The sequence below is a fragment of the Lutra lutra genome, chromosome 1 (genome assembly GCF_902655055.1).
Source record: "Lutra lutra chromosome 1, mLutLut1.2, whole genome shotgun sequence".
Taxonomy (NCBI): Eukaryota; Metazoa; Chordata; class Mammalia; order Carnivora; family Mustelidae; genus Lutra; species Lutra lutra.
In genome coordinates, this window is record NC_062278.1 from 63,888,373 (window position 1) to 63,915,302 (window position 26,930).

General features: G+C 38.6%; 1 protein-coding gene across 3 annotated transcripts in view; it reads right to left on the minus strand.

Annotated features, from left to right (window-relative positions):
- LSAMP (limbic system associated membrane protein) overlaps positions 1 to 25,602 on the minus strand; it is a 671,549-nt gene extending 645,947 nt beyond the window's left edge. The window contains exon 1 of one of the 3 annotated variants that reach the window (XM_047725483.1): positions 24,959 to 25,602. In XM_047725483.1, coding sequence (XP_047581439.1) covers positions 24,959 to 25,113 — 155 coding nt within the window. In that variant the 5' untranslated portion in view covers positions 25,114 to 25,602. The remainder of the gene's footprint in view (positions 1 to 24,958) is intronic. The other 2 variants (XM_047725492.1, XM_047725497.1) reach the window with 2 other exon arrangements.
- Between the last annotated feature and the right edge of the window lie 1,328 nt (positions 25,603 to 26,930).

The window sequence follows — 26,930 nt, forward strand, 5'->3', positions numbered from 1 at the left end:
TAGATCAATCTTTGTAACTTTGGGCTAAGCAATAAGTTCTTAGTTCTGATAGAAAAAGCACAAATCATGAGAGAAAAACTTGATAAATTGGCTTCATCAAAATTAAAAACTTTTGTACTTCAAAATAAAATGAAAAGATGAGCCACTGACTCTAAGAAAATATTTATAAATTTATATATCTGATAAAGGAATTAGATGCCGAATAAATTTTAAAAACTTGCAATTCAATAAGATGAACACACCAACTAAAAATAGGCAAAATGTATGAATAACATATGATCAAAAAAGGTATGCAAGTGACTAACAGGCACTGGAAAAGATATTCAGCATTACATATTAGGTAAGTGCAAATTAAAAACACAGTAAAATATCAATACGCACATTCACTCCAACTGCAATACAAAAAGGAAAATATTACTTAAAGTTGGCAAGGATGTGGAGAAGCAATTGTCATACATTGCTGATGAGAATGTAAATGGTATAGGTACACTGAAAAACAATGTGGTGACTTCTTAAAAGTTAAATATAAATTTGCCATACAATCTAGCAATTGCAATCTTAGGTATCCACAGAAAATAAATGAAAATATATACTATGACAGGTGTTCATAGTGACATTGTCCATAATAGCACCAAAGTGTCCACCAACTGGTGAATGAATAAATATAATAAGGCATATCCATATAATGGAATACTATTCTGTCATAAAAAAAGGAAAAAAAAAAAAACATGGGGCTTCTGGGTGGCTCAGTTGGTTAAGCATCTGACTCTGGATTTTGACTTAGGTCTTTTTTTTTTAATTTTATTTATTTATTTGACAGACAGAGATCATAAGTAGTCAGAGAGGCAGGCTGAGACGGAGAGGGGGACACAGGCTCCCTGCCCAGCAGAGAGCCCGATGAGGGGCTTGATCCCAGAACCCCGAGATCATGACCTGAGCTGAAGGCAGAGGCTTTAACCCAGTGAGCCACCCAGGTGCCCCTTGATTTTGACTTAGGTCTTGATCTCAGGGCTGTGGGACAGAGACCCATATTATGTGTTAAGCCCAATGTGGAGCCTGCTTAAGATTCTCTCTTCCTCTGCCCCTCCTCCACCCCTTTCTGTCTCTCTGTCCTCAATCTCTCTCTCTCTCTCTCAAAAAGAAAAAAGAAAACAAAAACAAACTATGCTGCATGCTACAGTATGGATGAACCTTCAAAAACATTATGCTAAGTGAAAGAACACAGATGTAAAAGACCATGCATATTGTATAATTACATTTATATAAAATGTTCAGGAGAAGCAAATATACAGAGACAGATTGGTGAGTGACCAGTGTCTGGGGCAAGAATGGGGTTGACTAAAATAGGCTTAAGGAATCGTTTGGGGATTATGAAAACTTCTAAAACTGGATTATAGTCATAGTTGCACGTCTCTATATATTTACTAATAATCATTGAATTGAACATTTTACATTGGTAAAATTTATGATATGTTAAGTTACACCTCGTTAAGTAAGACTGCAAAAAACAAATAAATGGTGCTGATAAGCTTATGTAAACGCTGTTACATCTCAACTTCAGTATCACCTCTTCAGAGGGGCTATATCTGAAACCTTTATCGAAAGTACCCCCTTAAAGACAATTATCACATGATCTCTCTGATATGAGGAATTTGAGAGGTAGAGCAGGAGGTCGTGAGGGGTAAGAAGGGGAAAAAAATGAAACAAGATGGGACGGGGGGGGGGGGGGGGGACGACAAAACAAAAGGGAGACTCTTAATCTCAGGAAACAAACTGAAGGTTGCTTGGGGGTGGGAGGGGAGAGAGAGGGTGGCTGGGTTATGGAACTTGGGGAGGGTATGTGCTATGGTGAGTGCTGTGAAATGCGTAAGACTGATGATTCACTGACCTGTACCCCTGAAGCAAATAATACATTATATGTTAATAAAAAAATTTTAAAAATAAAAAAATAAATTATCTCCTTCATAATTTCTATTAGTAGATTATTTTGATTTCCAAGTGTATCACTCTCACAAGCTATAATTATTATGTATGCATTAGAATACTTGTTTATTTTCTTTCTCAATTGGAATATAAGCCCCAAGAGGGCAGGTACTTTATTTCTCTCATTGACCATTTTATTCTCAGAACAGTAGCTGGCACAAAAACATGTTTAGCAGCCATTTGTTAAATATATGAATAAATAAATAAATGGATAAGTACAAAATGGCTGTAGGAATGGATGACTCATATTTTCTAAGCAAATTAGTTTTATGTATTTTTAGGAGACCCAGAAAATAATCCATTTTGAGAGGGGAAAAAATGCAACAGAAGGGAAATGGTATTTCCTCATGATCAAGAAAACAGCACCCCTTCCCCAGATTAGGCATCTGAGACTTTTATTCCCAGAGAGGACAAGTTGCCAGAACTGAGCACAGCCAACTTCCACCTCTCTTTTTCTTTAACCATCCCATTAACAAAGTGATTTTCTCCAGGGTCTAGATCCAATTAAGAGCAAGGGCAGCAGAGAGGAGAACATTGAGTGAAGCAATGTTAAAGACGTTTGCACACATTCCTCTGGGGGATAGAGAAAGCTTTATTGGCATTCTTACCCCTCCTCCTCCTTTTTTCCTCTCCATCCCCCACCTCCTAAACTCCTTTGCAGAAGGCATCAGGACAAAGAAGCACCCAGCATTCAGCTCAGGAACAGAAAATAAATACACTGGGAATACTCCATGGTCCCTGGCTGAATACAAAGCAGTGATTCAGCAAAGAAACTGCAGCCTCAATGAGAACAGAGAGCCTGCACTGAACACAGCACCAGGAACAAGAAGAGAGAGAGGGAGAGAGAAAGAGAGAACATCTTAATGTCTTCACCATCTATCCCTCTGGTGATGTCTCTTACAATAATGAGTCTAAATGCAATCATAAGTAAAAGAAGAAAGGGAAAAGGGAGTGGACTGATAATACTGCACAAAGGGGAGAAGGATATAGCAAAAAAAAAAAAATCTGTTTTCTTACAAATTTAAGACAAGAATGAACTTGATTCTAAAACAGGTGGTGGAACTAGGGGATTTAAAAAGGGAAAGTGGAGAAAATAAGTAATGTAATTTATTGGTTAGTTCAAAATGATCCAGGGAGCTATGTTCCATTCACATCCTACGGCCACTGACTTCAATTATCTTGCTAAAAAATCTGAGCTTTATTTCCAGTGTATGTGGTAGGATAATGTGTGTATCTTCCTTTCCTTCTTCACTAGGGCCTGGTGAGTACTAATTAGGCAAAGTATGTGACATGTCTTTAGAACTTTAGAGTGCTAGATAAACAGAATGCTTTTTTGAAGTGCCTGTATATTGTTGGTGCTGAATAAACATTAAATCACACTCAAGTTTTGAGGCTGATCAGGCAAGAGAGAGCAGTTTATAGTTCATTGGGGAGAGATTTAAATTTCTTTCCAGCATTTCTAAGCTAGTGACAAAACACTCCTAATTTTCCATAGTCCTGCCTTCTCCAAGGGAGAATTGTTGGGCGAGGTGGTGTGGAAATCAGAGAAAGCTCTTACTAATGAAAGCTAAATGCTTTATAATCAAGTGAGGGTCATAGGATATACAGAGTATAGCGGTATGTGGATAAAAGGTGGAACTCAGATAACTATAGGGCAGAACTTATAAGGAGTATCTCTAGGTTTTTACACCAAGACTCAGTCTTACAAAAGATGATAGAGGAGATATTGTGGATTAAATAACATGTTATTTACTCAATAAAATCTTCAGAAACTAGTAAGTCAAATGTTTTATTAAGAGTCTTGGAAAGCCAAGCCTTCCATTCTTCTGATTGATGGAGCTCTATAAGCAGCAAATAAGGCTGGGTGCCAGGTTAATACTCTACATATTAAGAAAACTTTGGGGAGTGTGCCATTTTATTATAATTTCATTTCTCCTGTATGCAAAATTCCTTTTTTTTTTTTTTGCCCTTCAACTGGATTAAATACTGTAAATCACAGCTTTATTGATAGGAAAGGGAGTATTTGCATTACTCTTAAAAATGCCATCCCCAAAAGGCCAACTTCACTAATGAAAAAAAAAAAAAAAAAAAAAAGAGTGGAGTTTGCCAAGCCAAATGCATTGCCTTCTGTGAGGGGGCTGGGCATTTAGACCTGGTGGCAATACTAGATGTCTAAGTTATAAAACTTTTGCCAAGTCATCCACTCTGGGAATATGATTATCACACAAAATCATCATGAAAATAATTTCAAAAGAATTGTTCACCTTTGGTATTTTCACTACCCCTAAAGATTTCGTCACCCCATATTTAATTCTGACAAAGGGAAAACAAACATCCTATTTTCACTCCATACCTCTGGCTGTATATGAGCCATAGAATAGAATATAGCAACCAACACACATCACTCTATGCCTGTCATTAAAAGAAATTACTGAGTCCCTGTCATTTGTCCGGCTTTGTTCTAGGAATACATCGGGCAGAGAAAAGAAGGTTTCATGGAAACGGTAGTGATGTAGACTAGGAAATGCGGATAACTATTTTCCCTAGTTTTTTTCTTCCTCTTTAAAATGCAGATAATAGGGGCGCCTGGGTGGCTCAGTGGGTTAAAGCCGCTGCCTTCGGCTCGGGTCATGGTCCCAGGGTCCTGGGATGGAGCCCCGCATTGGGCTCTCTGCTTGGCAGGGAGCCTGCTTCCTCCTCTCTCTCTCTGCCTGCCTCTCTGCCTACTTGTGATCTCTGTCTGTAAAATGAATAAATAAAATCTTTAAAAAAAAAATAAATAAATAAAATAAAATGCAGATAATAGGGGGAGCCTGGGTGGCTGAGTGGGTTAGGCCTCTGCCTTCGGCTTGGGTCATGATCCCAGTTTCATGGGATCGAGCCCTGAGTCGGGCTCTCTGCTCAGCGGGGAGCCTGTTTCCCCCTCTCTCTCTGCCTGCCTCTCTGCCTACTTGTGATCTCTCTCTCTCTGTCAAATAAAAAAATAAAATCTTTAAAAAATAAATAAATAAAATGCAAATAATATAATACATTTGAGTAGTATAACAATACAAGTATTGCTGGAGAGGTTACTCAAACCAAGGTATTTTGTAGTCTCCAACTTCCCTTGATTCTGTAATTTCAGGAGTTTGCATCCTAGTTGAGGATACAAAGCTAAAATGTATGAAACCATTAGCAAACACTTAGGTACTAAATTGTTTGGCATTGCTTACAAGTCCAAAAAGGAAAAAGGAAATAAATAAATAAGCAAACAAATAAGTAAGGAAAAATAATAAATTGAGAATGATATAATTGGGGCACCTGGGTGGCTCCGTTGGTTAAGCAGCTGCCTTCAGCTCAGGTCATGATGCCAGGATCCTGGGATGGAGCCCTGTATTGCATTGGGCTCCCTGCTTCGGGGGTGCGGGGGGGCGGAATCTGCTTCTCCTTCTCCCTCTGCCCCTCCCCCACACCACTCATGCTCTCTCTCTTTCTCAAATAAATAAATAAAATCTTAAAAAAATAAATTGAGGATGGAATAATCAATGGTTTCTTACAGGATGAAAGAATTAAGGTGAAGAGAATGCAGGTAAGTGGAGGAGGAAAAATAAGACATAAAAATTCTGAAGGAAGCTAAAACATTAATATTTTTAAAAAGGAAATGTGGGCAGAGGATATCAGGAAACATTCCTGACAAAAAGGGAGGATGGATATTATAAAGAGACATACTAAGACCTGATCTTAGAAATTGAGGCTGATGGGACAGAGACTAGAGGCCAATTATAGTTTATTAAGCAAGGAAAGGAACTGATGAAAAGCTGTGTTTGCAGAAGAATCTAAACAGTGGTGAAAATCTAGAAGTTTAGACTATAATCTCCGTATTACTCAATGCTCATTGCCTGTACTTGGTCCAGTGCCTGGCATAAAGCAAGTATTCAATATATGGAAAGACTGAAGTCAGCCATGCATTGATAAGGGTTTGGAATAGAGAGATAGCAGTGGGAATAAAGGAGTTCTATTACTCCATGATGGCTCATTAAAATTATTAAGTATAAAGAAAAATAAAAAAAAATAATATCAATAATAAAAATTATAATAGCACTGTGGCACAATTGGGAAATCAAATCTGAAATGGGACTATATATCTTCTGTGACTGCCCTGTGTCTCTCTCGTTGTCCTGAACCCTGGAGCCATTATCACCATATTTCCTTACTTTGAAGCAACACAGAGCTGTCAACAGCAGAGTGAGGTTGTATTTCATGGTAAAGAACGATGAGCCAAAGTAGTCTACAATATGGTGGGATATAATTATAATTACTAATCTGGCCAAGGTGAAGAGGTGTGCCAGGAAGTTTGAGACAAAGATCTCCTGGTGTTTTTCTGGTAATACACAACCTGAGATTGGGTCACTCTATGTATTATATCCTCACTTCTTTACTGAAATGCCTGGCTTTCTACTTGTCCTCTCTATCCCCGTTCAAGTTTCACCACAATGCTTAAGACTCAGCTCTTTCATTAAAATGTCCAGAGGAACACATCAGCCCACAGCAGTTTTTGAAAAGCCATCTGAACCATCGTTAGGAATATATTGCTTTCACTGTCACTTAATTTTTCATTTGTAGAAGTTCCTGAGGAACTAGAACAAGTATGGATCCAGATTTCTGTGGATCCTGAAATTAATACAGTGTGGAGTCTTTCTTCTAAAAAATGCAAAATGACAAATTAGAGACAAAACTTCGGAATAGCTGGTCCATGCAAGTAAAGAGCCCCAAAGCTTAAACTCCATTTTAAATCTACTTCTGTTGGATATTATTTAATCCCCGTGGAACGTCCAGCACAGGCTGTGCATACTAACTACCCCTGTTACATTCTTTCCTTAGCAATTTCATCTAAACTATAGATAAAACGATCCCCTAATAGGGAAATATTCCATGATCCTAAGTCATGCAGTTCTTTTTCTGAATGCCAGAGTTCTCAGATTCACTTGTCAATGGGCAACTTTACCTGAATATCTAACAGCCCCTCAAACTCAATTTACCAACCAAAATTAATCTTAGTTTGAAAATCTGTTTAATTCCACATATCCTTTCATATTTATTCCTGGCCTTTCTGTATCTGTATTTCCAGTAATACTTTACCTTATTTACTTAGGACTTTCCCTCTGTCTCTATCATTCTGTCAGCCTTCTCATTTCCATTTCCAACCAATATTTTTTTTTAATTTTATTTTTTATAAACATATAATATATTTTTATCCCCAGGGGTACAGGTCTGTGAATCGCCAGGTTACACACTTACAGCACTCACCATAGCACATACCCTCCCCAATATCCATAACCCCCCCCCCCCTCCTAACCCCCCTCCCCCCATCAACCCTCAGTTTGTTTTGTGAGATTAAGAGTCACTTATGGTGGGACGCCTGGGTGGCTCAGTTGGTTAAGCAGCTGCCTTCGGCTCAGGTCATGATCCCAGCGTCCTGGGATCGAGTCCTGCATCGGGCTCCTTGCTCGTCAGGGAGCCTGCTTCTCCCTCTGCCTCTGCCTGCCATTCTGTCTGCCTGTGCTCGCTTGCTCTCCCTCTCTCTCTGACAAAATGAATAAATAAAAAATCTTAAAAAAAAAAAAGAGTCACTTATGGTTTGTCTCCCTCCCAATTCCATCTTGTTTCATTTACTCTTCTCCTACCCCCTTAACCCCACATGTTGCATCTCCTCTCCCTCATATCAGGGAGATCATATGATAGTTGTCTTTCTCCGATTGACTTATTTCGCTAAGCATGATACCCTCTAGTTCCATCCACGTCGTCGCAAATGGCAAGATTTCATTTCTTTTGATGGCTGCATAGTATTCCATTGTGTATATATACCACATCTTCTTTATCCATTCGTCTGTTGATGGACATCTAGGTTCTTTCCATAGTTTGGCTATTGTAGACATTGCTGCTATAAACATTCGGGTGCACGTGCCCCTTCAGATCACTACGTTTGTATCTTTAGGGTAAATACCCAGCAGTGCAATTGCTGGGTCATAGGGTAGTTCTATTTTCAACATTTTGAGGAACCTCCATGCTGTTTTCCAGAGTGGTTGCACCAGCTTGCATTCCCACCAACAGTGTAGGAGGGTTCCCCTTTCTCCGCATCCTCGCCAGCATCTGTCATTTCCTGACTTGTTGATTTTAGCCATTCTGACTGGTGTGAGGTGATATCTCATTGTGGTTTTGATTTGTATTTCCCTGATGCCGAGTGATGTGGAGGACTTTTTCATGTGTCTGTTGGCCATCTGGATGTCTTCTTTGCAGAAATGTCTGTTCATGTCCTCTGCCCATTTCTTGATTGGATTATTTGTTCTTTGGGTGTTGAGTTTGCTAAGTTCTTTATAGATTTTGGACACTAGCCCTTTATCTGATATGTCATTTGCAAATATCTTCTCCCATTCTGTCAGTTGTCTTTTGGTTTTATTAACTGTTTCCTTTGCTGTGCAAAGCTTTTGATCTTGATAAAATCCCAATAGTTCATTTTTGCCCTTGCTTCCCTTGCCTTTGGCGAAGTTCCTAGGAAGATGTTGCTGCGGCTGAGGTCGAAGAGGTCCAACCAATATTTTAATTGAAGCTATCCTTACCTCCTCCAGGTTTGAAAAACAATAATTTATTTACCTGTGAGATATATAATGTCCACAGATAATGCTTAAGTTTCATATGGAAGTTTGGAAACTCTTCACGAATTCTGTAGTTGCCAAAGAGACTAGGGCTTGGGAACTGATTGCCTAACCCTTTCTGTTGGACTAATATTGAATGAAACTGAGCGATTATCCACAAGGAATTAACCTCTGACATATTCAGGACTTCGTTAGATAATTCTTAGGATTCCTTGTCATTATCTTTTAACATGTTCTATTTTTATTTTAGCATCCACCAGTTTTCCATTTGGAAACAGACATTCGTGGGAATATTTCCAGCTTTACACACAGATAAGCCACTTTGGAATGGGGCTATATGTGTTTTACTGACATCCTGACATCTGGTCCTTTCCTAATCGGGCTTCGCCCTAACCTGTCTCTGTCTTTTCATTTCTCCCTTCAATCCTCACTTTGGTTTGTTCGAACTTTCTGAGCTCTTTCAAAACTATTACCCAAAATCCCACCCCAGTTCTACAGACCAAAGCTGTGCATCAGTGATTCTCTCAGTTTGAATACAGCTAAAGCAAGTGCTGAGGTAATGGCTAAGAACCTGTCAACTCAACAGAAAGGAGGACTGGTTAATACTCTGATAATCGCTGTTTACAGATTTTAACAGTTTGGACTTTCAGATAAATTAAAGTCATATTACAAAAAGAATAAAATAAGGTAACATGCATATAAAAATGAGCAAAATGCTGAAGGTGGTGAAAGAGACTAGGCTCAGCAAGATTGGGAAATATGATTTGCCTAGATTTATTGATGGATGCCATTATTTGACCTCATATTTAGTGGCAGCAGAGGTTATCTGAATTGTAAGCAAAGCAAATCAGACATTCAAGTTATTTTGCTTCACTATTTCTGGGAAAGGTAGGTAATACAAAAAGTAAGGGAGTGACACAAATAAAGCAACTTAGGAATAGCAGATTTACCCACAGGTAAAGCCCATGGACACTGCTGCTCCACTCCCATCTTACCAGAGATGACCTCTGATGATACTAAGGGAGTCAGCAGCAAGAAAGTTCTTGTATTAAATAGCTGGGGATGCTTAGTCCTGTCAGTGCTCAGAGGGAGCCAGGACTGAAGGGTTCAAGGCCTAGAATATGTCAGTCCTCAGAGTAGAAAGAGAACCAACAGGAAGCATGAACTGGGAAGTAGTATCATGCTTTACTCATTGCGGGGAGTAAACAAAATAACAATTTGAGCCATATTGAACAGTGTAAGAAATGAGGTCCCTACTTGACCAGATCAATCTTACCTATCTCTATGAAGCTGCATGAATATAAAAGTATCTTTCTAAGACTAGATTTGTCTTAATATTGATCTACATAGAAAGATGAAAGGCCTAAAAGATCTTCCATTTTAATGAAAACAGTCCCCTCTCTCTTAACATGTTTGTAAATTCTCCAGTGGGAAGAAAGTAGAGAGGTATGAATATTAAACCCACTTGAAAAAATGATTAGAGAATGTATTTCTGAATGAAATCCTTCATAAGCAAAGTTACAATGCATGCCAGCAAATAAAATAAATAAATAAATAAACACATACAAAATAAGGAGTAGAAATACAGGATGTCAGAGAATGAGGGAATATTAATAGTAATATATGAGAAATCATCCATTTCAACCTTCTACTACATAAAGGTTTTTGGGGTTTGGTTCCTTTTTCTTTTTTTTTTTTTTAACAATTATTTATTTATTTGTCAGAGAGAGAGAAAGCACAGGCACAAGCAGGGGGAGTGGCAGGCAGAGGGAGAGCAGGCACCCCATTGAGCAGGGAGCCTGATGTGGGGATGGATCCCAGGACACTGGGATCATGACCTGAGCTGAAAGCAGATGCTTAACCATCTGGGCCACCCAGGTATCCCTGTTTTAGTCCTTTTTAAATAACATTTCTTAATTGTGGTTATCTGGCCTCTGTTTAAATATGAAGAGGACTTAAAATCTACTTCTTTACAAGGAAATCTATTCCACTTGGCAGAAGAGCAAGGAACATTTATAAAATAAATATACCTGCACAGATATATATATATATATATAATGTATACACATAAACACACACACACACAGACATACACACACACACACACATATATATACACACATATACATGTGTATACACACACACACACACACACACATGTACACATACAGATCCTTATTTTACAGGTCCTTCTTATTCCATTCTTATACTAGCTTTCTGAGATAAGAGGGTAAGTATTATCATTTTCATTTTTTATTAAGAGAGGACTTGAGGCCCAGCAGGGATAATTTGCCCTTATTTGCCCTTGCTTACAAAGTTGGGGATTGGTAGAGGAATACTTGGAGCTAGGTCTCCTGGCATAGAAGCTATGTTATTTCCATCATGCCATAAAACTATTTGAAAGATCATTTATAAAAGAGTTCAACCTGATTTACTTATTTAAATTATGTTCTATTTTAATTATAAACTATCCTAAATTCTTTCCCTTTTCTTCTTTCTCTCTTTTTTTTTTTTTTTTTTTTGTGGGGGGGAGATGAAGTGTGATATAACACACACACATATGAATAACAGTCTTCTATAAGCTAGCATCCATTTTTACCTTATAATTCTGGCAAAAACCACAATCCTCTTATTTTTGTGCCATATACATAGTATGACACAAAGCTATCCTCTTATTTTTGTGTTATACACATGGTAGCAAGTTCACTTCCTGTGTTTTTATCCAAATATTGAACATGGCCAAAGACCATCATATTTGCCAAAGACTGGTCATACTACCAAGGTGCTTTATTGCTCTGGATATAATGCATCTGAGTCTTACACCTGAATTTATTTATATTATTCTAATCATTTCTTCACTTGCCTTGAATCTTTAATATTGAAAAGGACATAAAAGCATAATTATGATAATTTTACTTGATAAACAAATAGAAATTTAATTTGAATTTTTATTCTTTTCCTTCAGTGGCCAGTCTCTCATTTTTTTTTAAGATTTTATTTATTTATTTGACAGACAGAGATCACAAGCAGGCAGAGGCAGGCAGAGAGAGAGAAGGGGAAGCAGGCTCCCTGCTGAGGAGAGAGCCCAATGCGGGGCTTAATCCCAGGACTGAGATCATGACCTGAACTGAAGGCAGAGGTTTAACCCACTGAGCCACCTAGGTGCCCCCAGTCTCTCATTTTCAACAAGCATGCTTATTAACAGATCATGACATCTCTTGGTGACTTAGAATGAAAGAAAATGTAAATTTAGTCTAGAATCAAGATCAAAAATATGAGGAATTGACTTTACATTTTTGAAAGTTATTTCTCACTTAGCTAATACACCATTAGTGTCTATCCTATAATCCAAATAGAAGAAATGTTACTCCTTAGGGACTACTATGTATATTAACCAGACATAGCAGAAACAAGAAACATTAAGTCTGAGGGGAAAAAAAAACATTAAGTCTGACTTCTCTTACAAAGTAATTTTCGCACTTCCATAACAATTAAAAATAAAACATTAATCAAAACAAATTAAAAAGACATAATATGGGGGCGCCTGGGTGGTTCAGTGGGTAAAAGCCTCTGCCTTCGGCTCAGGTCATAATCTCAGGGTCCTGGGATTGAGTCCCGCATCGGGCTCTCTGTTCGGCGAGGGGCCTGCTTCCCCTCTCTCTCTGCCTGCCTCTCTGCCTACTTGTGATCTCCATCTGTCAAATAAATAAATAAATAAAATCTTAAAAAAAAAAAAGACATAATATGGTGCTTCTTATATATTGTACCTATTAATATCCTTGATAACTTGGAAAATTTAGTTTTCTACAGTAAACTTCTCCACATTGGTACATCAAATTAAATTAGATTCCTATTAAAGAATACTACGACCCAAATTTACAATAATATTCAGATTCATATTGTATATTTGTAAATTTATTGTACATTTAAAAAATGTATGCTTTTGTTTTTATATATTATTAAAATATGCAAAAGAAACTAAATTTTTTTTTAAGATTTTATTTACTTATTTGACAGACAGAGATCACAAGTAGGCAGAGAGGCAGGCAGAGAGAAGGTGGAAGCAGGCTCCTGGCTGAGCAGAGAGCCCGATGCGGGACTCGATCCCAGGACCCTGAGATCATGACCTGAGCTGAAGGTAGTGGCTTAACCCACTGAGCCACCCAGGCGCCCAAAAGAAACTAAATTTTTAAAAAATCTTGTGTTCAAAAAAATCCACATGATGTAATTAAATATGACAATTTGTTTACACATCATAATACATTCTGTATAAATACATGCTTCTATTTTAGAAGAACTAGATTTTAAGTTGTCTATTCTATACAACTATTAAGGCCATTAATGAAAAAAAATATTTTTAAGTTTCCTATGCCATGACATTTTAAGATAATGCAGTTATTTTTTTTTATTTGAGCATATCACCATCCCACTTACTACATCACACATTTCTTCTAATGAACTCAATCATATTGAAAAACTTAATGTCAGACCAGACCAAATCTTTGCTTAAGAGGTAAGTAGGAATTATTCCCATTTTGGAATTAAAACAATAAAAGCTAATTCCCAACTTTCTACAGTTAAGGTTTTATGGAAATAAAGCCTAAATCCCTTGGTGTTCAATCTAGAAATTTACCTGATCTAGTGGTATTCTCTCGACATTAGAGAGTTCCTTGAGGTGCTGATGATATTAGATAGTATTAGTTCATTATATTAGAGTAACAAAAGATAAAAAAAAAAAAAAGGATCCCTGGGTGGCTCAGTGGGTTGAACATCCAACTCTTGGCTTCAGCTTAGGTCATGATCTTTGGGTCATTAGATTAAGCCACAAGTTAGGCTCTGTGCTCAGTGGGAGAGTCCGCTTGAGAGTCTCTCTCCCCTCTCCCTTTGCCCCACACACACTCTCTCTCTCCCTCTCTCTCTCAAATAAATAAATAAATAAATAAATAAATATTTTTTAAATGCTTTAAAAAAAAGACAGAAGAAAAAAGGTCAGAAAGTCAAAGAAAAATTCATCTGCTAACTTAATGATTCTGCAATATAAAATGCTGATCTTAAGATCTGCTCTTCTATTTACATCATGAACATGCATAAGATGACAACAATCTTAGTCATCTCAAGACAAAGATCAGTCGCAAACTGGCAACCATATATGACTCAAACCCCATAAAATAAACAGGTCTGATATAAGTGTCCTAGAGTGAAATATGACTGAAGAAGCACAAGAATTCGAAATTAGGAAACCAAGTAATTTTCCAAATCAATATCTTCACATGTATACATTTGGCTATGCATGATTTAGTGTTGAACTGCATGACTCTCATTTTTGTCTACATTGTTCCTAGCAGAGAAGTGTGGCAAATAGTAGCATGACTAAAGCACTATTTTAGAAAAGATATTATTAACTTTTGATAACTTCAACATATAGAAACTCAATATAGAAATGCATGACCAAAAAAATTATAATGGAATAAACAGTAAGGCATTATTGTATGAGAAGCTGGCTTTCATTTTCCTCAGAGTTATAGGCTTTTCCTCTGACCTCACATAAATAATGTTCTTGTGCATTATGGCAAAACATACAGAGAGAATTTGGGATTATTAAAAAGTCCACTGTACATTCAAGGTTGAATTTCACCAGGAGTGAGTAAAGAGCTCAACACTGCAAAACCCAACTTGGCATCATTGTTCAGTATGAATAATTACTTTGAGTCAAATGAGTGCAAGTGGTCTGTACTTTGTCTCATTTCACAAGAAAGTAGAACAGATGAGGTGAATATACCTGTTGCACAACAATCTTGCCAACCATAAGTAACTCTCGAATGCTCAATTCAGTCTCTGAAAGGTCACAGGCACCTCTAGAGGGAGAAATCTTCAGCAGCTCCCAGGAGGTATATTCCTTTTCTTAAACTACCTGGGATTCTGAGCTCTTTAAAGACACTGGACATGACTCACTTCAGGAGCACTGACTGATTCCTAGTTTTGTCAGAAACTCATCCATCAGTGAATGGAGCATACTTTAGGCACTGGTGACTAAACTTTTATGTTCCCCTAAAATGCCCTTGTATGCCTTTCTCATGCTCGAAAAAGCTGTGCTTAAAAAGAGTAGCTGCAATGGAAAATGTTGGGAGTGTTTCTAGACAAACACCTTATCCCCTCAACCAATGATCAGAAAATAATCCATCTCTGATTTTACTATTTAACCTTCTTTGACCACACATTTATAATTCCTCTAGTAGTGGTTGACTTTTTCACTAACGTAACTTGCTTCATCCCTGTCTCCTCCAAATTTATCTCCTCTTTCATAAACCAATTTCTGATCTGCTTGATTTACAGTATGACTACACCCTCTTTGTTTAATTCGGTAAATAAATATTTATCTGACCACCTACAGGTACTAAGCTAAATTCTTGGGTAGAAAATTAAGGTAGATGAGACACTTGTCTTTGATAATACATTTGAGGCAAGACAAGAGTGCCCTTAAAATGTAGTAAATGCTAAGCTGAGGTATGCATAGAGCCAACAATCCCACTTCTGGGCATATATCTGAAGGAAATCAGTGTCCTAAAGAAGTATTTGTACTCCCATGTTCATTGCAGCCTTATTCACAACAGCCAAGATATGGAAATAACCCAAACATACATGGATTAATAAACAGAAAAAGAAAACACGAGATGTATCTATAACTATATCATCTATATCTATCTATCTCTCTATGCACACACACACACAATGGAATATTACTTAGCTATAAAAATTTTTAAGATCTTTTTGCAACAGCATGGATAAACCTGGGGAGTATTTTGCTAAGTGAAAAAAAAGGTAGATAAAGGCAAATACTGTACAATCTCAATTATAAATGGAATCTAAAAAAGGGCTAACTCATGAAAACAGAGAATAGAATGGTAGTTGCCTGGGACTGGAAGGTGGGAAATGGTGAGATACTGGTCAAAGGGTAGACTTTCAGTTATAAGATGAATAACATTCTAGAGATCTAATGTACATCATGGTGATGATAGTTCATAATGCTGTGTTGTAATGTGAAATTTGCATGGAGAGTGGATCCTGGGTGTTCTTATCACACACAAAGAAAGGTAGCTAAGTGAAGCGATGGATGTGTTAATTAACTTGATTTTGGTAATAATTTATAATGTGTGTGTGTATATATACACATAATTATCACACTGTACAGCTTAAATACATAAAATTTTATCAATTATACCTCAATAAAGCTAGGAGAGAAAAAAAACATACACAGAGAGGATATTACCAATAAAAAATAGAGTATTTAGCTGAATCTGGGAGAATAAGAGAAGATTTCTGAATGAGCTATCACCAAAACCAGCCTTAGCCTGGAAGGAGCAACAAGGTAACCTAGCAAAGAGGTGTGGTTGGGAAGAGTGGAAAAGTGGGAGGAAGAGAAGGTTCTGGGTAGAGAGAGTTTCATGAGCAAATGTAAGAGAAGTGTGTGTGTACACACATTCACGTGCTCATGAACAGAGAATGAAAATGGTTCTGAATTAGTAGATGAAATGAGGCAGTAGGGCATGGAGAGTTATCCAAGCTGAGGACCTTTGACTTTATGTTGTAGATAATGAGATGATTTTAAAGGCTCTGGTGATATTTCCAGATTGATACTGGAAAACAATTGGCCCGGGATAGTCAGATGAGGTCAGGTCCATGATTCTGCCAACTACCTGGGGTCTGAAAGGATTAAGTAGAATAAAGATGTAATCTAGCAAAGTTTCCTAAGTCAAGGAAAAGCAAGTAGTGTTAATTCTTACCGCATTTCAGACCTCTAGCTCTATCTTTTCCCCACCTTACTAGATCAGGTTTTATGATCCCAAACAAGTTTTAAAAAGATAGAGTTTGGTGCTCTGAGAGTTATCTTCATGTTACCCCTTGATAACAGCTTTGATACAGAGCTTTGCTTGTACTCTCGACCAAGGTAGCTATCTTGGTAGTGTGTCTGGGTCTAAGTCCCTTATTACTGAGGACATGTGTAAGCCAGCCCTTATCCCATAGACTCCCTTCTGTTCTGAGCTTCTGCCTTGTGGCTACATCTCTATACGAGCTGACATACTTCCCTGTGATACCTGCCTGCCTATCTATAGGGCTGACTGTGAGTTCTTTTCATGGAACATGTTGGACCTCCCTTGGCTCACCTGCTAAGAAAGTTTTATGAAACCTCATTCTATATGACACACAAGAAACCCCCTAGGCATTTGTAGTAGAACTTAGCATCCAGTGCCTCCACCATCACAAGAGACTGGTGTATCTCAATGTCCAGTTCCTCCCACTGACTACAATCAGCCCATTGTTAGCCCAAAATAAATTGTGTACAAATAGAAAATAAGTTCTACCTTTCTTAAAGGATTTTAAGCATAATCTACAATGACTACAATGTGTAGAGCACCCCTGGAGGTTATGTAAAGGATGGGCTACAGGCTGAAAACCAAGCCTTGAACCGTGATCTCCCTGTGCAATCATCCTGATCAGTGTCTCCAAGAGGGACAAGTAATAGGAGCCTTAACCAGGTAGAAAGTCGTAAGTAACAATAAGGAGGTAGTAGGTTTGAGGAACCCAAGTCAAATACTGGAGGAAAGAGTTAAGAACTCAGATAAGAAATCTGAGTAAGAGGCAGAGTACCAGAAACAAAAAGAAAAACAAAACAAAACAAATGTAAAAAAATGTTATATAGGTTCTGCCAAATAAAAGACTGGCTTTGCAAATATCGTAAGATGGAAGCTGCAAGTGAAGAAAGTAAGCCTATGTTTTTAAGACAGATGACATTTGGCATGTAAACGGTAAAGTATTTACTGAAAAATTCCTCCCTGACCAGCACTAGCAGGAGGATCATTCACAGGAAGGCTCAGCTTTGATTTTCAGGGATGAGAGAGAGAAGAGAGGAAAGGAAGAACAGGGTAGAGGAGGAGAGATGAGAGAGAAAGAAGGGGAGAGAAGGGTAGAAAAAGGAAGAGACAGCAGAGGAAGCAAGTGGAGGAGAAGGGAAAGACAGAAGGGGGAGGGGAGAAAGAAAAGACTAAGGGGAAAGACACTTTGGGCATAATTTTAAATAGCACATCATGAGATAGCATGAAAACCAGGAAGAGAACTTCAGTGTTACTGTGGAATAAAAATCTCTGAACAAGAACAAGGAGGCATGAATTGTAGTTCGAATCACTCAAACCTTTAGAAAACCAACTAAATTTTTCTCTTCTCGGTTACTTCAGTTTATTATTTTTTCTTATTTGAGAGCGCACACGCCTGCATGTGAGAGAGAGAGAGAGACAACAAGCTGGGGAGGGAGGCAGAGGGAGAGGGAGAAGCAGGCTCACCACTGAGCAGGAAGATCAACACAGGATCATTACTTGAGGGGAAGGCAGACACTTAACCAACTGAGCCACCCAGGCACTCCCTCCGGTACATCACTTTAAAATGAGATGGTGGGGGGAGCTTAGGTGGTACTCATCTCGGGTCATGATCTCAGCCAGGGAGTCTGCTTCCATTATCCTTTCCTTCAGTCCCCTCCATCGTCTCCCTCCCTGCCCCGGCTTGCACACACACTTTCTCTCTCTCTCTCTCAAATAAGTAAGTAAGTAAATAAATAAATAAATACATAAATAAATAAAATGAGATGGTGATTGCCTAATCTTCAAGGCCTTTCCTTCTCTAGATTTCCACAAGTTTATCCTACAGTAATTAACAAAATCTGAAGGAAAGTGTTTTCCTTTGTGAAGGTTAATCACTCATTGACTTGAGATTATGTTTTGATTCAAGTGACTACCAAAAATTGTTCATTCACCTTGTACTCCTGATAAGAAACTCAACTAATATTCTAGGATACATGTAACTTTAAATGACTTTAAAGGGGGGGAGGGAATGATACAAATATAGAACAAATGGCCAACCTCGACCAAAGAAATAAAAATGAAAAGCTCATTTTATCAAATTTCCTAATGTTCTAAAGGTTATTTCCTACTATGAATATAATGACCATGATTATTAATAAGAGCTTCTATTTTATGCCATTTTATACTTTATAAAACAATAATACATAGTAGGTCATTTGATCATCATAAAAATAGCTTGTCTAGTAAGCCAAGTAATTGTCAGTTATTTTTATTTAATAGATCGAATTATTTCCAGGTATTTAGATCTAGGTCTTCTGAGTACTTGTTAAGCATTCTGAACTTATTAGATCCTTGACGGTATTTACCTATGACACAAAGACTGGATCCTAAGTTTCAGCTAAACATTGATCACCACGTAAAACTGAGATGAAGTCCACAAACACGTAGCTATCATATTGTGAATCATATATTTGCATATATGGCAACATAAGTGACAAGTTTGTTTGAATAAGTTATCACTGAAGATATTTTCCTTGCCTAAGTATTATCTATTTTCTTTCCTAGAGATAGCCCTGAAAAAAATAAAAAAACATAGTAGAAGTGTTTCCATGTCTTGCCTAATATAAATGGAAGTGAGAACACAAAGCAATTATCTTTTAAAAACCAAGTTTTAAGGCTATTTCAATAGATACTATGTAAATTGGATCCATATTAAAAGGAAGTCACTCCATTTTCCATGACATTGTAGTTATGGGATCGTGTGGTAAAGAAATGGATCTATGAGGGTCTCATTCTTCTCTCCCAATTCAATTTGTACATCTTTGCTGCTGCCATACTTCCCAAGCCATACAACATGACTTTTAATTTTTTACTACATATCCATTAAGCACTGCCCCAAAGGTGTTTTGTGAAAGAGATTCCTCAATTGGTAAAGCAGTGGTTCTCAACTCTATATACATATCAGAATCATTTTTTTTAAATACATATGCCAGGCCCTACCCCAAACTAATTCAATAAGAATTTCTAAAAGTAGAGAATATGTGGCTTCAGTATTTCTTGAAAGGTCTCCACCTAATTGTAACATGCAGCCATAGTTGTAAACCATCTCAAGCAGCACTTCTCCAACTTTAAGATGTTTGTGAATTATTTGAGGATCTTGTTAAAAATGCAGATTCTGACATGTTAGGTCTGGGATAGACCCTGAGATTTGGGATTTTAAAAAGCGGCTGTGTGATACCTAAAATACGCATCTGCAGAACATGATTGTAGCAGCAAGAGTCAGTGGTTCTCAAAGTGTGGCTCAGTCCTGCAGCATTAGCATCGTCAAGAACTTGTTAGAAATGCAAACCTCAGACCCTACCAGAGACCTACGGAGTCAAAAACTCTGCAGGTAGAAGCCGAGCGATCTGTGTTATAACAGGCATCCCTGGTACACCTTCTGATACACCTTCAAGTTTGAGAAACACTGGTCTAAGCAAAAGAGCTCCTTAAAGTCCAAACAATTGGTTGAATGTGGTTGGAAATGACTAATAGTTTTATGCTTGTGTAGCAGTTTACAACTGAACAAACTTCCCTACTTTATCTCTTCTGAGCTTCTTAAAACAACTCTGTACAGTAACTAGAGTCACTAAAATAGGCAGTTTCAGCATTTTATAAATGAAACTGAAGCTCAAATATTTAAGGGATTTGTTCAAAGTCATGTAGCATACAAGGATGGATCCAAAATTAGAGTCTAGGTCTTCTGATTCGTACAAACTAACAAGCTGGACATCTGAAAGCAGGGCAAATGGCTGTAAGCCATAAGTAATGGCCTGAAGAGAAGGACTCTCTAAGGTCTAAGTGATAACAGCAAGGGGTACCAGCACACAGTTAGGTAACTTCCTATCACATGAGTTATAGACATTTGTACCTGGAGCTCTCAAAGACCACAGAAAAATATGCACTAATCCTTTTTTTTTTTTTTTTTTTTTTGCCTGAGTGTGCTATTATATCGAACCAACTTCAAGAAACACATATGTTTAACCCTCACCAGCGAATTTAGTGGATAAGTCAGTCACCTTTGGCTGTTCACTCCACAGTTCTACAAATAATTCATTCAAAGTCAGATGACATAGCACAGAAAAATCACCTTAATATGTGGGATGTGTGTATACATACTTATGTGTTTCATATTTATAAAAACAGAAATGATCACAAATTACATTTGTCACATGAGACTTGGCTGCTGTGTTCCTCTGTCCATAAGTAACAACAAATGATACAATTCACAGGTACATCAATGTTATAAAGTGTAATTAATATGCCATATTCCTAGACAAGAGAATAGTGTGGTATACTCTAGCATTTATCAAATATATCTGATAAAGGATTTAATGTGAAATGAAGTGTCCTTAAATATCAGTAATAACCACTAAATGTTGATTAGTGATTTAGCCACAAGAAAAAGAAACCTTCATAATTGTCACAAACTTTCCCCAAAGACCCATGCCCACAAAGTTTGTTTTCAAATAGTGAATTACAAGTTGTAGAAAAATCACATATTGTGTCAGAAGTATGTTTGAGTGTTGACACTTCCTTTGTAAATGTAGGCGTTCCAGATGCCTTATAGAAGAGAAGCCATTTTTCCCTTGAAATTTGCACAAAATTCTCAGACTGTACTGTCAAATAATCATATCTTTTGTGTTGTTTCCTCTTTTTCCCCTAGTGTTAAAACAAGAGTATAAAGACCCAGAATTTTGAAAAATTAAAAACTTAGCTATGTTGAACTTAGATTTAATTTCTTATACCTAACTCCTATTAAGCACATTTACATTTAAACGGCAAAAATGTTACCACCATAAAAAGTATTATAGTATCTTACAAACATCAAATAGGGTCAGAACTGTGAAATAAATAAAATTCCAACACCTCAAATTTAAAATATTTAAACCCATGATAGTATGAAACCTTTGCATTTTATCATATATGCACTTACACAGCATGTACAAATATGCATAAATATGTCATTTTTACAAAGTTACCTTTTGAGCAGATATGTTAGGATCAATTATTTTATAATTATCTTTCTAGACATATGCTACTGATATTAAAAATATAGTCAGTGGGACTGTTAAAAATGAAATTTTAAAGGCTAGATAAGAACATTATTTCCATTTTTCCTTTGACTTATCAAGGGAGCCACATGATTTCAACCTGCCAAGAATAACCAGGAGGTGAACCTCTTTGTGAGCCTGTGTGCAAGGGTAGAAAGTTAGAAAAATCAGTCTAGAAATGTGTCCAGGAATTGATGAATTCCTACACTTGTTGGGGTGGCAGTGTGGCAGGTGTGCTCTGTTCAGAAAAACACCTGAGACACTCCCATAAGACAAGTCCTGTGGGTATGTCTTGTACTTTACTCTGCATGCAAATATTCTGGTTCAGTATCTAGGAAGAAACACATGTGCCGCTGTTGCCACTGGTCTACGGATGGTACTTTGATTCTGTGCCCTGAGATAGAATATGGTGTGTGGTTTCCTTTAGCTCTTAAAGGATCTAAAAAAAAAAAAACAAAACAAAACAAAAAAAAAAACACCTCTGGATATCTAGATTCTTGGCTGGGAAACAACAGGGTGAGGTTGGGATATATGAGAGTATTTTTCTTTCCATTTAGTTCTGCTACCTTCACTCTATAGTCTTTTGTTGTTGTTGTTTTTTCCGCCAAAAGATAGGAATTACAAAGTAAGACCCAAGACTAGAATTCATCTCCTATCATAATTATACAAAATTGAGCATCAGTTCTAAAAAATATATACTTTTCTTTTCATGGGAGTAAAGCAGTAAAGGTAAATGTTTTGGGGATGGTCAGCCAAACTCCTGTCACTGGACCACCAGAACTACAAACCTTCCTTGTCTCCTTTTAACATTTCAGATTATTCAGGGCCACAGATTCACTGAGAGAATTTTTTTTTTTCTCCTTGCCATTTCACTTTCTCAGTGCCAAACGTCTACTGTGACTTCCAATGAATCAAGTTCTCCTTCCTCTCCTCCCCTGGAAGCTCATGCTCTCAGTAAAATGTCACAAATAAAGTAGAAGCAAGTATTTCCCAGGCTAGACTTGTAAACAGAAAGCAAGAAAACCATTCTTCCCCGGGAAACTGACCCACAAAGCTTACTGGGCTCAGTTAAAGAGATTGAGAAGAAGGTCAGTGAAGAAAACAAAAGGAACTCTCTCCATAGTTACTTCTGATAGAGCTCCACCAACCCAGAAATAAAAGCCTTGTTCGAGGCAGAGGAAATTTAAAAGAGGGCACATTAGGTGAGGTCTGGAAAAGCAACGGACTCTCACAGGTGACTTCTCTGCATGCTCTGTTTATCTAGCTTCTCTTTCCCAGTGAATAACTGCTTCTATATTTATTCTCACTTCTCACTCCCTCCATTTCCACACCATAATGTCTACTAAAGTGTAATGCTTAAAAACTCCATTTCTTTTAAGCCAGAGACACTTGAAAGCACATCTATATCATATGTAGATATTTATGGAATAAGACACCTCTCATAGACACAGACTTCTATGCATATGCGATATGAAAGTATAAGAATATTCTTTTTCCTCTGAATAAACATTTAGATGTTTATCTAACCCTTTGACAGCTACAACTTAAGATACAGGTGATGCTGACTTACAAAGTTCATGGACATTTAAATAAAAACTTACACATCCAGGTATTCGCTTTCCCTATATTCAGTCTCATAATCTGCAAAAACAAGTCTTCCTGGGGATAGCATAAATTTATATAGAGTGCCTCACTAGTAAGGGTTAATGATGTTAGGGAGTCTGAATGTTAGCAGTTGAGATGGCATGCTTATGTGTTTGCAAAAAACATTTTCTGCATCATATCCAAATCCCTTTGCAAACAGATAAATTACTCTATAAATCTTATTACTCCATGTGGATAAATCACACATGCAGGTTTACAGGGCTGGAAAGCTGGTAGGGAAAGTCTGCTTTGGATAGTAGGATCTTTGGGATTCATAATCACTCAATGCTCAGGAAACGAAGAAAAGAGCACTTACACAGTAGGATTTTCTTAGTTTTTACAATCTGCAGCAACACACACACAACACAACACACAACACGTACACATTCCTCTCTAACAAGGCTAGAGATCCCAAAGCAGGACACTGTGACAGCCAACCAAATTTATTTCTGAGGAAAGGAAAGAAAACTTTGCTGCTGTAGGCAGCTCTGCTAGAGAACTGCTCCCTGACGCCCCAGGGTTTATGCACTATCAGCTCCTCGCACACAGATTAGAGGTTTACTTTCTGTAGTCTACTGTTTTTTATTGCCGCAACAAGCAATATTAACTGTATGGACAGACTGACACTGGGTCATTTTATTTGGACAAAATGAGATTTTAAAGGATCTCCAAGGAAAGATTTTTTTTCATTCTTTTTTTTTTTTGGTATCTGATAGAAATTTAAGAAAGCTGGAAAAAGAAGACTAGGGTTATGTGCAGTGGGTGGAGGAGGGGAAGAGAAAAGAGAAACACAGGAAAAGAAGCTTGAAGCTTTTTTTTAGAAATGGAATTACAGCTAGGTTCCATCTGAGTTTCTGCAGTTCACTGTCCCTTAGAGGGGTCAAACTCCCAAGGACTGGGACTCTCCCTGTCCAGATTTCAATCCCAAATTTTATTTCAGAGTTTGGCAGAGCCACACAGAGATGGGACTTTAAGGTGAATAATCAATTTGAAATACCCATTTTACACCAGGTTAATTCTTGCCTAACCTTTGCGCTTAATACTCCTATTCTTAAAATATCAGCAATTTGGCAAGTTCCTTTTCTTTTTCTTTCATACTTTCATGTGTTGATGTCTATCCACATTCCAGAAAAGGCTCAGTAACCAACCAAAGTTCTAAGATTGATTTATTGACCTCGATGTCAACTAGATGATCCTTACAGAAAGTCGCCAGTCCGAACTACTGCTGGGGCAGGGCGAGAGCCTTGACGTGCATATATCCCCTCTCTCTCTCTTTATCTCTTTCTCTCTCTCTCTCTCACACACACACACAGCATAGAGAATGCAGTACTGTGTACCACTCTCTGAGAGCCATAATTCAACAACTCTTCTTTCCCTATTAAAGAACCCCAACAAAACTCTTGAGTGCAAAGCATCAGAAATTACCAAAGCAAGAATACTGCCCAAATGTCACTAATACCATAGGTGAAGTTAGGCTTTCTTGGTAAGAGAAACAAGGTCCTAAGAATCCAAATAACATTTAACCAACGTTGCTGGTCCTTGAGGGGAAACAGAATTCCCTTCAAATTTGTTGGCAGACACCTGGGCCACTCAGTAAAAGGCGCGTGTGCATGCACAACACACACAAACGCGCACACACACACACACACACGCCTGCAGCATCAGAATCTGGAGTTGAAGATCACACACACACACACACACACACACACACACACACACTCTCGCGCACAGCAGAAAAGTTGCCCCAAAGCCCTACCTGAGGATGGCTGTGTCCCCCTGCCTCACGGTGATGTTGTCCGTGCCTCGGTTAAAATCCACGCTGCGAACAGGCAGTCCTGTGGGAAGAAGGCAGAGCAATCTCAGTAGGACTAGCGGCAACTGTTTCCGATCAGGCTGAACTCTGCCGACCATGGTGGCCACGCCGAGGTGCAGGTCCGCGGTGTACTCTGGAGGGTGTGTGCGTGCTGCTCACGCCGAGAGGGCTTTACAAACACAGGGCTTTCATCAACAGCCAAGGCAGAACGGGCTTTGCCAGTTTGTGCTCCTTTCCACTTTGCCTCTCTTTCCCTGGCTCAGTCTCTCTTCCCTCTAAGACTTAACAAAGCCCGCATAAAAACCCAAGCAGAGGTGGGGGGAAAGTCAAAGGAACCCAATTTGAAAGGAGAGAGTGCAAATATAAAACCCTCTAGAAAAGATGAAGAGAAAGCTGCAAAAGGAAGGTGTTCTTCTCCGGTCTGTGGCTGGATGCTCCTTTGCCAGTGTCTGAGCTGAGCTCCTTCCCTCCCTAACCCACTTTCCCAGGCGGGCGGGCAGGCAGGCCAGGGAGCCGGCACCCAGCCTGCCAGGGAGTGTAAAGAAACCCACACAGCCGCGGCAGCAGCCCAGAGTCTCTACCCCTCCTCCCTTTCCTGTTTCTCCCTCCAGTCCCTCCCCTCCGCTAGCACCTCCCCCCCCCCTCGCGGATTTCAACAGCCCCTCCACGTCATCCCCTCCGCCCTCCCTCCGGCCTAGCCCCTCGCTTTGCACAACTGCCCCCTTCAGCAGCAGCCAGCCTCAGTGAAAGCCCGATGCGCCTTTAGGTTGTCAGGACAACAGCTCCATCTGAGGCCTGGCTGATTTCCTTAAGAAGAGGGAATGGAGCTTGGATGTACTGTGCAAGAGAAAGGGGAGAAGGAGAAGGACTCAGGCTGTAAAAGCAAGGGAGAAAGAGTGTGGGAAAGGATGGGGGGCAAAAGGGAAAGAAAAAAGGAAAAGGAGCCAGGAAGGAGAGAAGGCATTGAGAAGGCGAACTGGGAGAGATGAAGGGAATGAACCAGAGAAGGATAAGAAAGCACGGGGAGTGGAGGGGCACCAGTGCCCAAAGATGGGATAGGGCATGTAAAACGGAAGAGAAACTTGACAGGGAAGGCTCAGATTAAAAGGCAAAGTTGATTTAGAAACTAAATAGTCCTGGCCACAGGCTTTTCACACTCACCTTCTGTTCATTCTTTCCTCTCTCCTGCACTTTCTTTTACAGGATTAAAAAGGTTTCTTTTCTCTCCTTCCTTTAACCCCTCCCCCTCTTGGAGCCCCCTTATGAAAGATGGATTGGAGACAATGCTGGTATTGAGTGGTCTGGAGTGTGAATGCCTGGTTTGTTTTTTCCAAGTGCCCGCCTCAGCAGCTGATCCCCAATCCCTAAATCAACCTCACTCTCCAGGAACCCCTCACTCAGTCCCACATGTGAGGAATGGTACTAAGGATTACTGTCTAAATGTCATGTTGCTGTTCCTACCTAAGTTGCTACTGGTACGTTTTTCTCAAAAAATATTCATATGTAAGGAAGAGATTCGTATATCAGAACACTTGTCACTTATAGGACCACATTTAGTCTACATACAGCACTCCTGCGTGCAAATGGAAGACAGGTTACCATCCATTTGTCATTCTACTCCAGGAGTCAAGCCAAATGATAAGAACCAAAGGGGCTAACACTGTTAGTCACTCATGTGACAGCCCCACACTGTTAGATATCTCCCTCACTACTGATGCTGAGGATAAAAGATAGGGGTAGACCAGTCAAGGACTTTTTTTTTTCTTTTTAAATTTTGTTTATTTGAATAGTTAAGGCATGGACATGATGCAAAAATGAAGGGGTACAGAATGGTGCAGAGCAAATTGTAGATCTCTTTCCTACTCCTGTCTTTGGGCAACATTGTTTCCTGTTTGGAGGCAACAACTATTTCCAG